The sequence below is a fragment of the Ceratotherium simum genome, chromosome 38 (assembly GCF_057802395.1).
Source record: "Ceratotherium simum simum isolate JZ-2026a chromosome 38, ASM5780239v1, whole genome shotgun sequence".
Classification (NCBI taxonomy): Eukaryota; Metazoa; Chordata; class Mammalia; order Perissodactyla; family Rhinocerotidae; genus Ceratotherium; species Ceratotherium simum.
This window is the reverse complement of record NC_141937.1, coordinates 6387884-6401175: the sequence shown is the minus strand read 5'-3', so window position 1 is coordinate 6401175 and position 13292 is coordinate 6387884. Positions and strand designations below refer to the sequence as shown.

The 13292-nt window shown below is 36.8% G+C and overlaps 1 protein-coding gene across 2 annotated transcripts in view; it reads left to right on the top strand.

The window, feature by feature from the left end:
- Positions 1 to 325: 325 nt before the first annotated feature.
- Positions 326 to 13292, top strand: part of PACRG (parkin coregulated) — a 481211-nt gene continuing 468244 nt past the window's right edge. For both annotated transcript variants that reach the window (XM_004440544.2, XM_087425049.1), the window contains exon 1: positions 326 to 503. In XM_004440544.2, the coding sequence (XP_004440601.1) occupies positions 348 to 503 (156 nt within the window). In that variant the 5' untranslated portion in view covers positions 326 to 347. The remainder of the gene's footprint in view (positions 504 to 13292) is intronic.

The window sequence follows — 13292 nt, the reverse complement described above, 5'->3', positions numbered from 1 at the left end:
CCCGCCGCCTGCCGCCCTTCGGGATTGAGGCCCAGGAAACGTACGTCACGGGGGGCGGGACCATTCGGCCGCCGTGTTGACGCGTCGCTTAGCAACCGGGAGGCTAACCTTTAGAAGCTTGTTGCAGCTCTAGCCACGGTCCAGCCCTCTTCCCGCCCCTCCCCTCCCCTCTACTCCCTTCACCTAGGAGCTGCCAAACATCTGGATCAACCTGGGCACTACGAGGGGGTTGAAGTTCTACCATTAACGCGCCTTTTTACATTTTTTCCCGACCTCCTTCTCACATCCGTAAAACCCACTGACTCTTTTACTACACGTTTTATGAGAACAAGACATTTTCTAGGAAGATGGTGGCAGAAAAAGAGACCTTGAGCTTAAACAAATGCCTAGACAAGATGCCGAAGAGGACCAAGCTGCTGGCACAACAGCCGCTCCCGGTGCACCAGCCTCACTCCCGGGTTTCTGAGGGCTTCACAGTCAAAGCCATGATGAAAAACTCAGTCGTAAGTGATCTTTCTAAACTGAATGCACTCGCTCCGAATCAGATTGTAGAGGCTGGCTGGCCCTAGGATGGATTCGGAGCCCATGTCCTGGGTGGTCTTTGCCAAAAATGGCAATTATTCAGCCAGTAGCAGATGGTGCCCAACAGAGTGTGGAGGTCCAGGATAGGTTGTTAGAAAGGATCTTGGACAAGTGATGTACTATACCCATTTATAAGCACCTTCCTAATAACTCATGGTTTCTAGACCACCGCACATCACTCTTAAACTATTTACACAAAGAAGAAAGATCCACTTTGCTTGATTCCTAAACTAGCCCAGTCAGCAAAAAGCCTCATTGAAAGTGAGTTCTTAGAAATCCTAAATTCTCTTGTAAAATTTTACATGTGCTGATGTACAGCTGGAAACATAAATATTAAATAATCTACAATAGGAAATCTCATTAATTTAGCCTAGGAAATTTTAGAATATCCTAGCATTTACTCTAAGGGCACTGTTTCTCACAAAAAGAAAACAGCATGTTAGAGTACTGAAAGACACCTGAATATGAAGTCTATTTCCAGATAGACCTTTTAAACTGCTAATTTTAAACAAGCCAAGCTTCACTTCAAGTATCTCTGTTACTACAATTCGTATTTCATTTCTATTTTTTGTGGTAGTAAAAAGAAAATATTATCAATACCGTTGGGGGAAAAAGGTTTAAATTGCACACAAATAGTTTAGCTACATGCACGATAGGTATAGGAAAAAAAACAGCTTTAAATTTGGTATGCTAAACCAAGTTTTACCACGGAGTAAGCACCTGTCTGGGAATGAGGTATTAAATAATAAATACAGCTTTCAAATTTGTGTAATTTACACTCTGGGAGGATCTGACTTATTGTATAGCAACTCATTATGTTAAATGAATAATGTTGCTTTCCAGTGTCACGTTATTTGTTTTACGTAAATGTTGTAAACCTAATACCTTCTTTCTAAACCACATCCTTAAAACACATGAATGAAACATATTACTTCTAGACCACTAGGCCAGATTCCCATGTTGCTACACAAAATGATATTCTGGTTGTTGGAATGTGTCAGTTGATTTACAGTAGTTAAAATTTTTGGAAATAGAGTAAAAGTTCTGCTTGTTGTAACTGCAGTCTTTCTCCCTGTATTTCACGTGAATAGGTGGTGATGAGAGCCAAGATGACTCATTTATCAGCAATACAATGTATCATAACCTTAAAGCTAATTATTTGCTTTTCTTCTAAACAGAGTTTATGATTATAATTTTAGTGATTTTTTCAATGTTATATTTTTTCAAAGACGTAAAAAAATTGGTCAGATTCTTCCTCTTTTTTTTTAAACTCATGTTCATAATCATGTTTATTTTTTTTAAAACATAGCCTTATACTTAAAATCATAATTCTGGAAAATCAAGTATTTCCGTATTGCCGAGTGTAACAAATATGCTTACAGGACTCAAAAAACCATTGATTATGAAGCAGCCTTCTTTTTAAACAACTTATTTGAGATAAATTATCTTCTTATTGCCATATTTTTAAGGAAAATCCTGTAGTGTAATATCTATGTCTCCACTGGGATCCTCAAAATAAGATGTCATTCTTTCACTTCATTTAGTGGAAATCATAATTGTTAGAGACAAACATTACTCGTCCCCTCATTCATTCAATCAACAACACCTTTTTTTTTTTTTAATCTAAACTAAGAACTTGCTAATCACAACTTTGGGGTTTGGGATCAGCAAAATAGAGTTCTTGCCCTTAATACTCCAAGGAAAACCACCGCCAACAACAACACTAAAGTATTGACAAAAGAGAGATAAACAGTACTGTTTATGCAAACTAACTTCAGTGGTACAGGAAATAAAACCTTTCATTTTCATACCCAGTATTTACATTTCACTGTTTCTGTCTTCAACCGTATAAACCTTTCGGCGTTATAAAGTCAAAATACCCCTCTTTCTTAAGGTTTATTTCTGTTAGAAAATAATATGCCAATCTCTAGCTTGTCTTAATTACAACCTCTTGTTTCAAAAGCGAAGCCCTAAACCATTTTTCTATTATTGGGACTTGCCTTCAGTTCCTTCTTTCCAATACTTGCTAATTAAATGTCACCATTCTGGTGCTCCTCCACGAAAGACATATAGAACCATACCCTAAGGAGTTCTATGGAGATTCCCAATGTTTCTTTAAGAGTGCTGTAGTCATATAAGGGTACAAACTCGATCATAAACAGATTTGATCAGATGGGCTATGCAAGCAGAAATCTTTATTTAAACAGTCATAATCTATATGTGACAATGCAAAATTAATTACAAAATAATGATAAATGTAAATGGCTGGTTATTTAAATTCCAATAGCATATGCTGTTCTTCAGTAGTAAGTAGTTCCTTTACTTCCTTGAAATTGTTGTTGCCTTCTGTAGTGGAAACAAGCAATGACACAAGTTCTGCAATCAGAGAATAATATTCAAATTTTTATTGTTATAATGTTTGACAGAAAAGAATGATAGGAGATACAGAATTTGAAGAGTTCATAGTTCCTTTTCCCTTTAAAGGCCTTGTTTGTGGCATGATAGAGCCCATAACCAGAAACCTGTAGCCCAGTGTTGTATTGACTTCATCTCAATAGACAGTAGATGCTTTCTGTGCTAATCTACCTTATCATAAAGCAAGTTTGAATATGGACCAAAGGTTATGATGATAGAGAAGTTGACTTCAACTGAAGCTTTATATTATAGCTTTCCTTTTCAGTAGACTATAGATTTTTTTAAGCTCAAAGTTTATGGGAATGGGAGAAATAATACTGTAATATTTCTTTACTTATATAGAAACTCTTATACTTACGAATCATATCTTCATTCCACACATTGTGGTAATGGTTAATGTTTATGAACCATATATTAAAATATTGACTTGGCTGCTTTAACAGAGACCAAATAACAATAGCTTAACTAAGATGGAAGTTGTTTCTTTCATATATACAAGTCCAGGTTTGTAGGTTATCCAGAAGGTTGGGCACTGCTTCCCCATGAGATAGATCCAGAGACATAGGAGCCTTGTATATTCTTGCTTTGTATCCTGTAGGATGATGCCGTGGGTCAAGGTGAGCTCACCACCACCAGGGTCAGATCCCTATCCTCAGGAAGGAGGAAAGAGGAAGCAGAGGGCTTCCTTTTGTGGGCGTGACCCAAAACACAGCACCCACTTTCACTCGCATCCCACTGGCTAGAATTTAGTCACAGGCCTATATTTTCCCTTTTTGCAAAAGCCTTTGAAAGATTGACCCTTGGAACAACTCCAGACCTTCGTACCTGTTTCATCAGGAAAAGGGCTAAGCAAGTTGTGTAGTTCCAAAAGAGCATAGTCTCCAGCTCCTACTTCATGCAGGAGGAGAGAAAAATGGGCAAGGAGCAACCTGCAAGAAAAGGCAGGAAAAAATGGAGAGCAAGCAGCTTCCTTAGAAGGGCACATGCCAGAAGTTGCACTCCTCACTTGTGCTCAAATCCATCACCAACACAGTCTATGGCCACATCTAGTTGGAGGAGAGGCTGGGAAATGTAGTCTCTGACTGGTAGCTCTGTGTCCAGCTAAAACTTGAAGTGTTTTATTACTGTAATAAAGGGAAGCTGGGGGATGATTAGAAGTGTCCACCACCAGTGCTAAATATTGCTAGTGAAGAAAAGGAGATAGACAAATAAAATAATTACAGTACAAATAAATACACATCTATGGTAACGCCTACAAATACCTACTCTCGTACAGTGGAAATACTACTGATGAAAGGACCAAGTGACAATAACCTGATGGAGGCCCTCATCACCATTTGTCCAGGTTTTTACAACATATCCAAACTGGTCTCTAGCCTCCATCCACCAATTGGTTGATTGCCTCAATCAGCTATTAGTACCGTTACACTCACCTTTCCGGTACCAAGTTCTCCTCTTATCGCTGCTGAAAGCTTTTGGAGTTCTTCAGTTCTTATAGAAAAAAATCATGGTACCTCCCAGGACCGGCAAGGCCTCTGTGATCTAACCCCATTCTGTGGTTTTAATTCAATCTCCCACTGTTCTCATTCGCTTCTGCCAAATTAAACTGCAACGCTTCATTAGTGTGATTTTGCTTACGTTGTTTCCTTTGCACCAATGCCCTTCTCCCTGCATGTCCTTCCCAGCCCACACAAATTCCTTCCGTCATTAGGTAGCAAATATCTACTGATCACTATGCCAAGCACTGTTTTAGGTGCTGGGAATCGAGCAGTCTGGAAGAGGCAGAACGCATGCCTCACGGAGCTTATACTTTTTTGGCCAGCTGAAAAGCCAGCTGCTTCAAGGTGGCTTCCCTAATTCTCCCTCTTTGTCAACCAAGATGGTTGACAACCAACAACCTGTTCATTGTTTTCTACTGTGTATCCCAGTTATTTATGCTCGTGGTTTATCTCCTCATGTAAATTCCCTGTGAGGGCAGAATCTGTGTCTAACTGGTTTTTTCATCCTAACCAGCACCTAATAGTGCACTCAATAAATATTTGATGGAGGACAGAAAGCAATTCTATCCTTTTTTCTTATCTCATCATCTCCCACTTTCTTGTTGCTATAATTGTTATCTGTCTCTAGTTTGGATTTCTTTTAACCACCCTCCTCTAAGTTAGGAGCCCAGAAGATCCCTTTAAAACTCAGCCAGATCATGACATTGCTCACCTCAAACCCTCAGGTGGCTGCTCATCTTAGAGTAAAAGCTGAAGTTCTTCCACTCCTACAAGGCCCTATGTAATCCAACTGCCATTTCTTCTTTATGCATATCTTTTAGTACTTTATCTTCCCACATTCTGTTCCATCCACAACAGTTTCCTCGAAGTTCCTTGAATATACCCATTTGCCCTTCCTTTTCCCTCTGCCTGAAATGCATTTCCCCCTACATATCACCATCTCTTGAGCCTTCAAATTTTTCTTCAAAAACTGACGTTTTAGTGAGGCCTTCCCTGACTATTTAAAATTTGACCTCTTAATAACCCCCTCGATCCCTGCTCCAGCACGCCCCTCTTCTTTCCCCATGTTGTTTATTTCTGTAGATACTTATCACTCTCTAATATTAGCTTAGTTTATCCTATGTCTTCTTCCACTACAAAGTAAGCTCCTTGAGGGCAGGGAATTATTACTCTTTCACTCACTCCTGCATCTCTAGCTCTAGAAAAGTTACTGGCACGTAGTGGGTGCTATTTTTCTTTTGTCAAATGAATTAATGAATGACCATGTTTTATACCATAATTAGACAATCATCTTTGAATTAGCAGCTTCAAGAAAATGCAAATGGTGTTACAAACATACGATATATAGAAATGAGAATAATTGACAAAAGTTTTATGCCATATTTTAATTCATTTGTTATAAAAGTTATACATGCTCATTGTAAAATGTTAAAGTGGTTTGGCTTAGAAAAGCTTTTTCCTATCTCAGATTATGGGAAAAATTTTGACCTTTTTTTCCCTAATCCTCTTATAATTTCAACATTTTATTTTAAAGCTTTGCTTCACTTTAATTCATTTTGGTTTAAGAAGTGAGGTAGACATTTTGATTTTTTTTTTTTCCAAATGGCCAGAAGGTTGTTACGTTACCTTTTACATATAGTTAAACTAAATTATATAAAATATCTTCCTATTGGATATAAATGATCTATCAGTGCTGTGTGTATATTAATTACAGTAGCTTCATGCATGCTTCAATATACGATAGGGCTAGTCATCTCTATTCCATTTGGCTTTCCAAGCAATTCTATGAGGAGGCAGGGCAGACTATTTTTTTTTTTCATTTAGCATATAAATCTCAGACAATTTAATGTTTCGTTGTTGTGGTTTGGGACTTATTAAATGGCAGAGCAAGGAATGGAACCTATATTTCCAGATTTTTCTGACTCAGACCAGTCCTCTCTTGATCATCTTTTTTAAGACTTTGGTTGATACATAATATGCAAACAGAAAATGCACATATCGTAAATGTATCACCTGACGAATATTAAACCACACACTGGGGTAGCTGACACCCAGATCAGGAAGCAGTACCAACACCACAGAGCCCTTTCCAGGGTAATCTTATCCTGACTTCTGTCAACAGATTTGTGCTTATATTCATGGGATCATAAAGTATGCAGTTGTTTTGCATCTGGCTTCCGGGATCACTATTGTATTTGTGAGATTCACCCAAATTACTGCTGTAGGGGAAGAGGGAGAATCTCCCTCTGCCCTTTCCCTTAAGGTTCTTATGGCTGGCCAAATAATCAACAAGACAGGCTAGCAGGAGAAAATAATACCAAGTTTAATAACATGTATACATGGGAGAAACTCAGAAATGAGCAACTCGTCCCTCTGTCTAAGCTGCTTGCTTAAGTATTGCAGCTAAAGGGGAGGAGCGTGTTGGGGGTGGGTAGTGGCCTGGGACTTCAGAGGGCAGGAGGACAATTCTTTTTGGGGTCATATATAGATAATGTGGTCAGGGAGAGACAGAGTTTTTTGATAAAAGAGGCTTGGTGCCTTTGCTATTGTAACCTCTATCCTACGTTATCTTTATAGCCATCATGATAGAAGATCTGTTCCAGGAAGGAGCCACCATGTCAAATTCTTTAGGCAGTTAGTGGGGGAGGTCAAATGTCCCTCAGAGAAAACAATCAAGGTAAAGAGATAAATTTCAGGGTGGCCAAATCTTGATCTCCCACACTGCATATGATCGTAGATCTTCATACTTATTCCTGTATAGTATTTTCCTGTGGAAACGTTAACATAATTTATTCATCCGTTCCTCTGTTGATGAGTATTTGTGTGACTTCTAGGTTAAGACTGTTACAAATAGCACTACTAGGAAAATTCTAGTACTTTTTTTTGGAGAATATACGTATGAATGTCAGGGATATATACGTGGGATTCGCTGCATCCTAGAGTATGCGTATGTTTGCTTTAGTAACTATATCAAACCATTTTCCCATTTGATTTTTCAAATTTAAACTCCTGCCAGCTCTGTATGAGAGTACCATTTGCTCTATAGTCTCACCAATAATTGCTATTTTCTTTGTTTTGCGTTTTAGGTATTTTAGTGGGTGTGTAATGTTATCTCGTGGATTTAATATTCATTTTTATTGTGACTAATGAAGTTGAGAACTTTTTAATATATTTATTGGCCATTTGGTTATCTTCTTTTGTGAAGTGTCTTTTCAAGACTTTTGCCTGTTTTTCTCTTGGCTTGATTAGGCTGATTTATTTGTAGTACTTTTTATTTTTCATATTCTATTCTAAATGATATCAGGCATTTGTAAAATATATGTATTGCAAATACTGTTTCCCACTCTTTGAGTGTTCTTTCCATTCTCTTAATGGTGACTTTCATCTTTCATCCTTCTTTTTTTAAAATATACACTTTGTGGGAAAAAATAGTTATCTCAAACTTTTTATTTATGTATTTATTTATAATGTGTTCCTGAACCAGTTTTAATAGTCTCACAATGAAATACACATACATTAAGACACAAGGCTTTGAAAATAAGCTGGAGTGATTGGAAACAAAATAGAACAAACAATAGTGAAACAATGAAATAAAATGTAATTAAAGTAGAAAGCCTATGCTAAAGAAAAGGAGAATCAGTTTTGCCATTCGTAAGGGTCAGTATATGGATGAATGTTCAGATTTGATTCTAGCTTCTTGGCATCTGTTGCTGAAAGGGGAACATTACCTATATACTTATCATTATCACGAAAGAAGTAGCCTATCAATAGCTATAGGGAATTCAAGCTTTCTCTTCACTGAGTTCTCAGAGATATTGATCGTGTAGCATTTTAAATACATACAACACACCATATCTACGTTTTTATTTCTTACAAGAAATACAGTAGCAAATTTCATCCATAAAAGATTTCATTAAGCATCAAGTAGGTGATATTAAAATGTATCTTGAGGAACTGGATTTTGCATGAGATTAAATTGACATTGTACATGGATGTAGGCTTTGGGTGGTTTGATCCAAGAACAGAATTCACAATACCTACAGGAGAGTGTTGATGGTATATTTTTTAGCTCTGATTGTTCTCAATTCATTTTATGACGGGAGCAAGAAGGCTGCTGTTTTATAAAGTGTAAGAGAGGAAATATATGTGATGCTATGAGAAAGCACAGAGCCGAATGACCTGAAAGAGTCTAGGTCTGGGAAGGGTTCCCAGAGGGAATCTTGTTTGGTGAGATATAAAAGATGAGGGGGACCAAGGAGAAGAGTTAGGGACAGTGGGCAAAGGTTCAGAGACAAGACAGACCAGGCTTCCTGCTCTTTCAGTTTTCAATCTTTATTTCTGCTTTCTTTGCCAAAAATAATGTCATAAATTCTATTCATTATATACATGTTTAAAATTCTTTAAATTGTATATATTTTATAGGATATATATAAGCAAAGTATATATGTACTTTATGAGGAATATATATATATATGTTCATATATATACATTTGTATAGCTTGCATATTTCATTTGTATTGTATGTAATTATAATACCCTATATGAAATTTTCTGGATTCCTTCTAACATGCTAGTATTTTACATGTCATTACAAACTCCTCATAAGCATTTAAAAGACTTCATAAAATTCTATCCTCCGAATAGGCCCTCATTTACCTAGTCATTCACCCAGGTTGATTTCAGCTTTTTGCTATTATACATAATGTCAAAATGAATATTTTTACATGAATTTTGTTTTCTGTATTTTAAAGTACCACTTTGAAATACAATTTCTGAAGTAGAATTACTGAGTCAGAGATCTTAAGAATCTGGAGACTCCAGTGAAGGTATGATTTCTACCGCCTCCTGCAGTGCTTTACTCTGCCTGCTCCCCTCCCTCCTTGCGGCCTGAGGCACTAGGCCCGGGGCTTCTGAACACCTGGGGCCCTGCCTACCATCCGCCTCCCCACCTGCTGCATGTTGAGGGGATCAATACCTCAGCACCTCTGAAACCGGTTCATGATACATATTAGGAATTGGTTGGAAACATCTAAGGCTGTGGGTCTCAGGTTGCAAATTGGAATCACCTGAGGAGCTTAAAAAATACTGGGTCCCATCATCCCAGATTCTGATTTCATTGTTCTTATTTTTCTGGAGTTGATTTAATTAGTCTTTAATAGAGGTTCAGAACATTTGGGACATAGTATTATGGAAAGATCTCAAAAAACTGTTTTGCAGATAGCTATTCAATTTTTCCAAAGACATGTTCTATTTCCTGCTGATTTGTGTTATTCTTTTTTTATATTATAGTTATACATAATACTTGGAGATATTTGAGAGGAATTTTTGACCAATTTAACACAATTTTAATTATAACTCTGTAGTATGTTTATAAACTGGGGAGGCTAAACTCTCCTGTTAATTCATATCCATAAATGTTAACATTTTACCAGTTTAATCTTCCAGATGACCTTTTCATAATATGCAAAACTGAAACATCCCTTTGAAATTGCAATGACCATATGAACCACTTGGAAAAAACTGTCATGTTTTAATAGTGTCTTTGCTTGTCATAATATATTTTATCCCTTCATGTTTATAGGCAGATGTCTTCCTAATAAGTATATTTATATTTATTTTATATCCAACTCCTTTAAATCTAATATGTTCCCATTGAATCTCATATGTTTTATTATTATTATTATATTTTTTGTGAGGAAGATTCAGCCCTGAGCTAACATCCATGCTAATCATCCTCTTTTTGCTGAGGAAGACCGGCTCTGAGCTAACATCTATTGCCAATCCTCCTCTTTTGTTTCCCCAAAGCCCCAGTAGATAGTTGTATGTCATAGTTGCACATCCTTCTAGTTGCTGTATGTGGGAGGTGGCCTCAGCATGGCCGGAGAAGCAGTGCATCAGTGCGCCCCCGGGATCGGAACCCAGGCCGCCAGTAGTGGAGCGCGAGCACTTAACTGCTAAGCCACAGGGCCGCCCTCATATGTTTTATTTTAATCATGTTTTCCGACATTTTGAAAAATGTAAATATACAAATAAGTTTTGAAAATAGTACAATAGGTATGTGTTCATCTAGAATCATCTGCAGCCCTATTCCTTTTCCGTCCCTCCATCCTTCCATCCCCAGAGGTAACCAAGATCCTAAAGTTTATGTATGTCATTCCCAAATATATGTAGTGCATATATATATATATGCATCCAGAATTTTGTAACAAGCGTATGTATAAATATATAATTAAAATTTAGAAATAGCTTTTCAGGTTGCCTTTTCACCTGGGTTATTCTGTTACAGTGCATGTTCTTGTAATCATGTTTAGCTCATATTCAACTCATAAATAGTGGAATGATATCAATATAAGTAGGAGGTTCATACGTAATTTTTCCCATGTTGTTAATATTTTGTGCCACCAAGTAAGAGTAGCTGAATGAAAAGTATACTAACACAGCTGAAGGCGACATGACAATGGAATAATACAAAGTAATGCAGACGGTAGCCATTCCTCCTCGTTCTATTTGTCCACTTGCCCTTAGAAGCACTCAATGCAAGGCCATCTCCATCTTTCTACATCCTTACAACACCTCCTTTCATTATGTTCTTTAAAGGTACAGCACTATATTTACTCTGGCATTTCATTTCCAAGGGTTAGGAATTTGATATTTTTAACTGTGCTCATACTTTTTTATTTGAATGATTACTAAGTGCTCTGGTTACAAAGTTGCATAGATTTTTATGGGCTTCTTAAACATTATTTTTCTCACATACCTTGTTATTTCTAGTACACCATTTTGCAGAACAGTTGGTTTTCCAGGAACGCATGTCCTGTTATAGCAGAAATACTTGTAGGAAATGTGTTTACCTGCTATATCATATTCAATTGCATGAATAAGCCAGTTTGTTTAATTCGTTCTCTCACTGAGGAACTATTAGGTTTCTACATTGCAGGATCACAACATCCTTCTGTAAGATTTCCTGTGCACATATGCCAAAGTTCACCAGATGTGGAATTGATGAGTAATGAGGTGTAGCTTCAACTGTAATAGAGTTTGTCAAGTTTCTTTCCAAAGTAGTATATACATATTTATACTGTTACCAACAGCTAATGAAAATTCTCCTAATCATCATTTGGTGATATCAGACTAAATATCATGCCAATTAGAAGGGTAAGAAATGGTATCTTGTTTTAATTTTGCATTTGTCTGATAACTAGTAATATATTTTCTTTCATAGTTAATCATATGGGTTTCTTCCTCTGTAGTGTGCCTATCCTAGAATTTGCCCATTTTTCCTATTAGAATATCTGTCCTTTTCTTATTGATGTATAGATGTTCTTTATATACTCTGAATATGGATATATTCTGGATATGGACTCCACGTATTTTCTCCTAATCTGTTACTTTATAATTTTTTTTTGCATTTTCTTTGATGCACAGAAATTTTAAATTTAATTTTAAGTATTTATATTTATCAAATTCTTCCATTATGGTTTGTGTATTTTATGCCTAGTTTCAGAAATATTTTTTGATCCTGATATCTTAAGTTTTCTTGCATATGTGTTGTTCTTATACTGTTCACATATAGATTATTAATTATTCAGTCACTAATTCATTTTTTAAGATGAGAGGTAAGGCTTTAATTTGATCTATTCCATATAGAAAGCCACCCATCCAGTACCATTTATGAATAGTAACTGAGGACTCTCTATTCTGTCTTATTAGTCTGATTATCTATCTCTGAGCCAGCATCAGACTGTCTTAATTGTTGTAGCTTTATAAATCTTGATATTTGGTAAGGTGAGTTCTCCAAATTTGTTTTCATCTTCTTTGACATTCTTGGTCTCTTACCATCTTATAGGGATCTTAAGAAACTGTCAAGTTTCATGAAAATCCCTTTTGGGATTTTAATTAGAATTATATTAAGTGTACAGGATAATTTGGGGACAACAGCAATCTATTCTTAATTTGCTAAGCATTTTTAAAAAATTGTGAGTAGTATTGAATTTTATCAAAGATACTTTCTGCATCTATTGAGATGATCATGAGGTTTTTCTCCTTCAGTCTGTTGATGTTAATATAATGTTAATACCATCTGATAGTCTAATGTTAAGTCATCCTTACATTCTTATACATGATTTAATCACGGTATGTTTAGTTTAAAAAACAAGTATAAATTATTGATATCTCTTTCATTTATCAGGGAGCAAAATCCTTCCCAGTAACCCATCATAAACCCTTTATCGCTTATCACCCAAAACTAGGTATTAATGCTAAAGTGGTATCTTAGTGAAGTCAGGCTGCATAACAAAATACCACAGACTGGGTGGCTTAAACAATGGAAATTTATTTCTGAGAGTTCTGGAGGCTGGAAAGTCCAAGATCAAGGCGCTGGCCAGTTCGGTTCTTTGTGAGAGCTCCCTTCGTGGCTTGCAGATGGTCTGACTTCTTGCCATGTCCTCACACTTCTGTTCCCCCATGCCTGCATGCAGAGAGACTCTCTCGCTCTCTTTATAAAGCTGCTAATCCCATCCTAAAGGCCCCACCCTCAGGACCTAATCTAACCCTAATCACCTCCCAAAGGCCCCATCTCCAAACACCATTACCTTGGCGGTTAGGGCTTCAACATGTGAATTTTGAGGGACACAAATATTCTGTCTATAACAGGTGGAAAATGAGGTTGCTAAGTTTGGCTCATCCTTTGGGACTGGAGGAGGGGCCTATCTTCCTGGAGTTCTTTGCTGCTAGAACAAAATAATATTTCTATAAACTAAAAGTAAAACTTTCCTTTAGGAAGAAACTCAAATATGT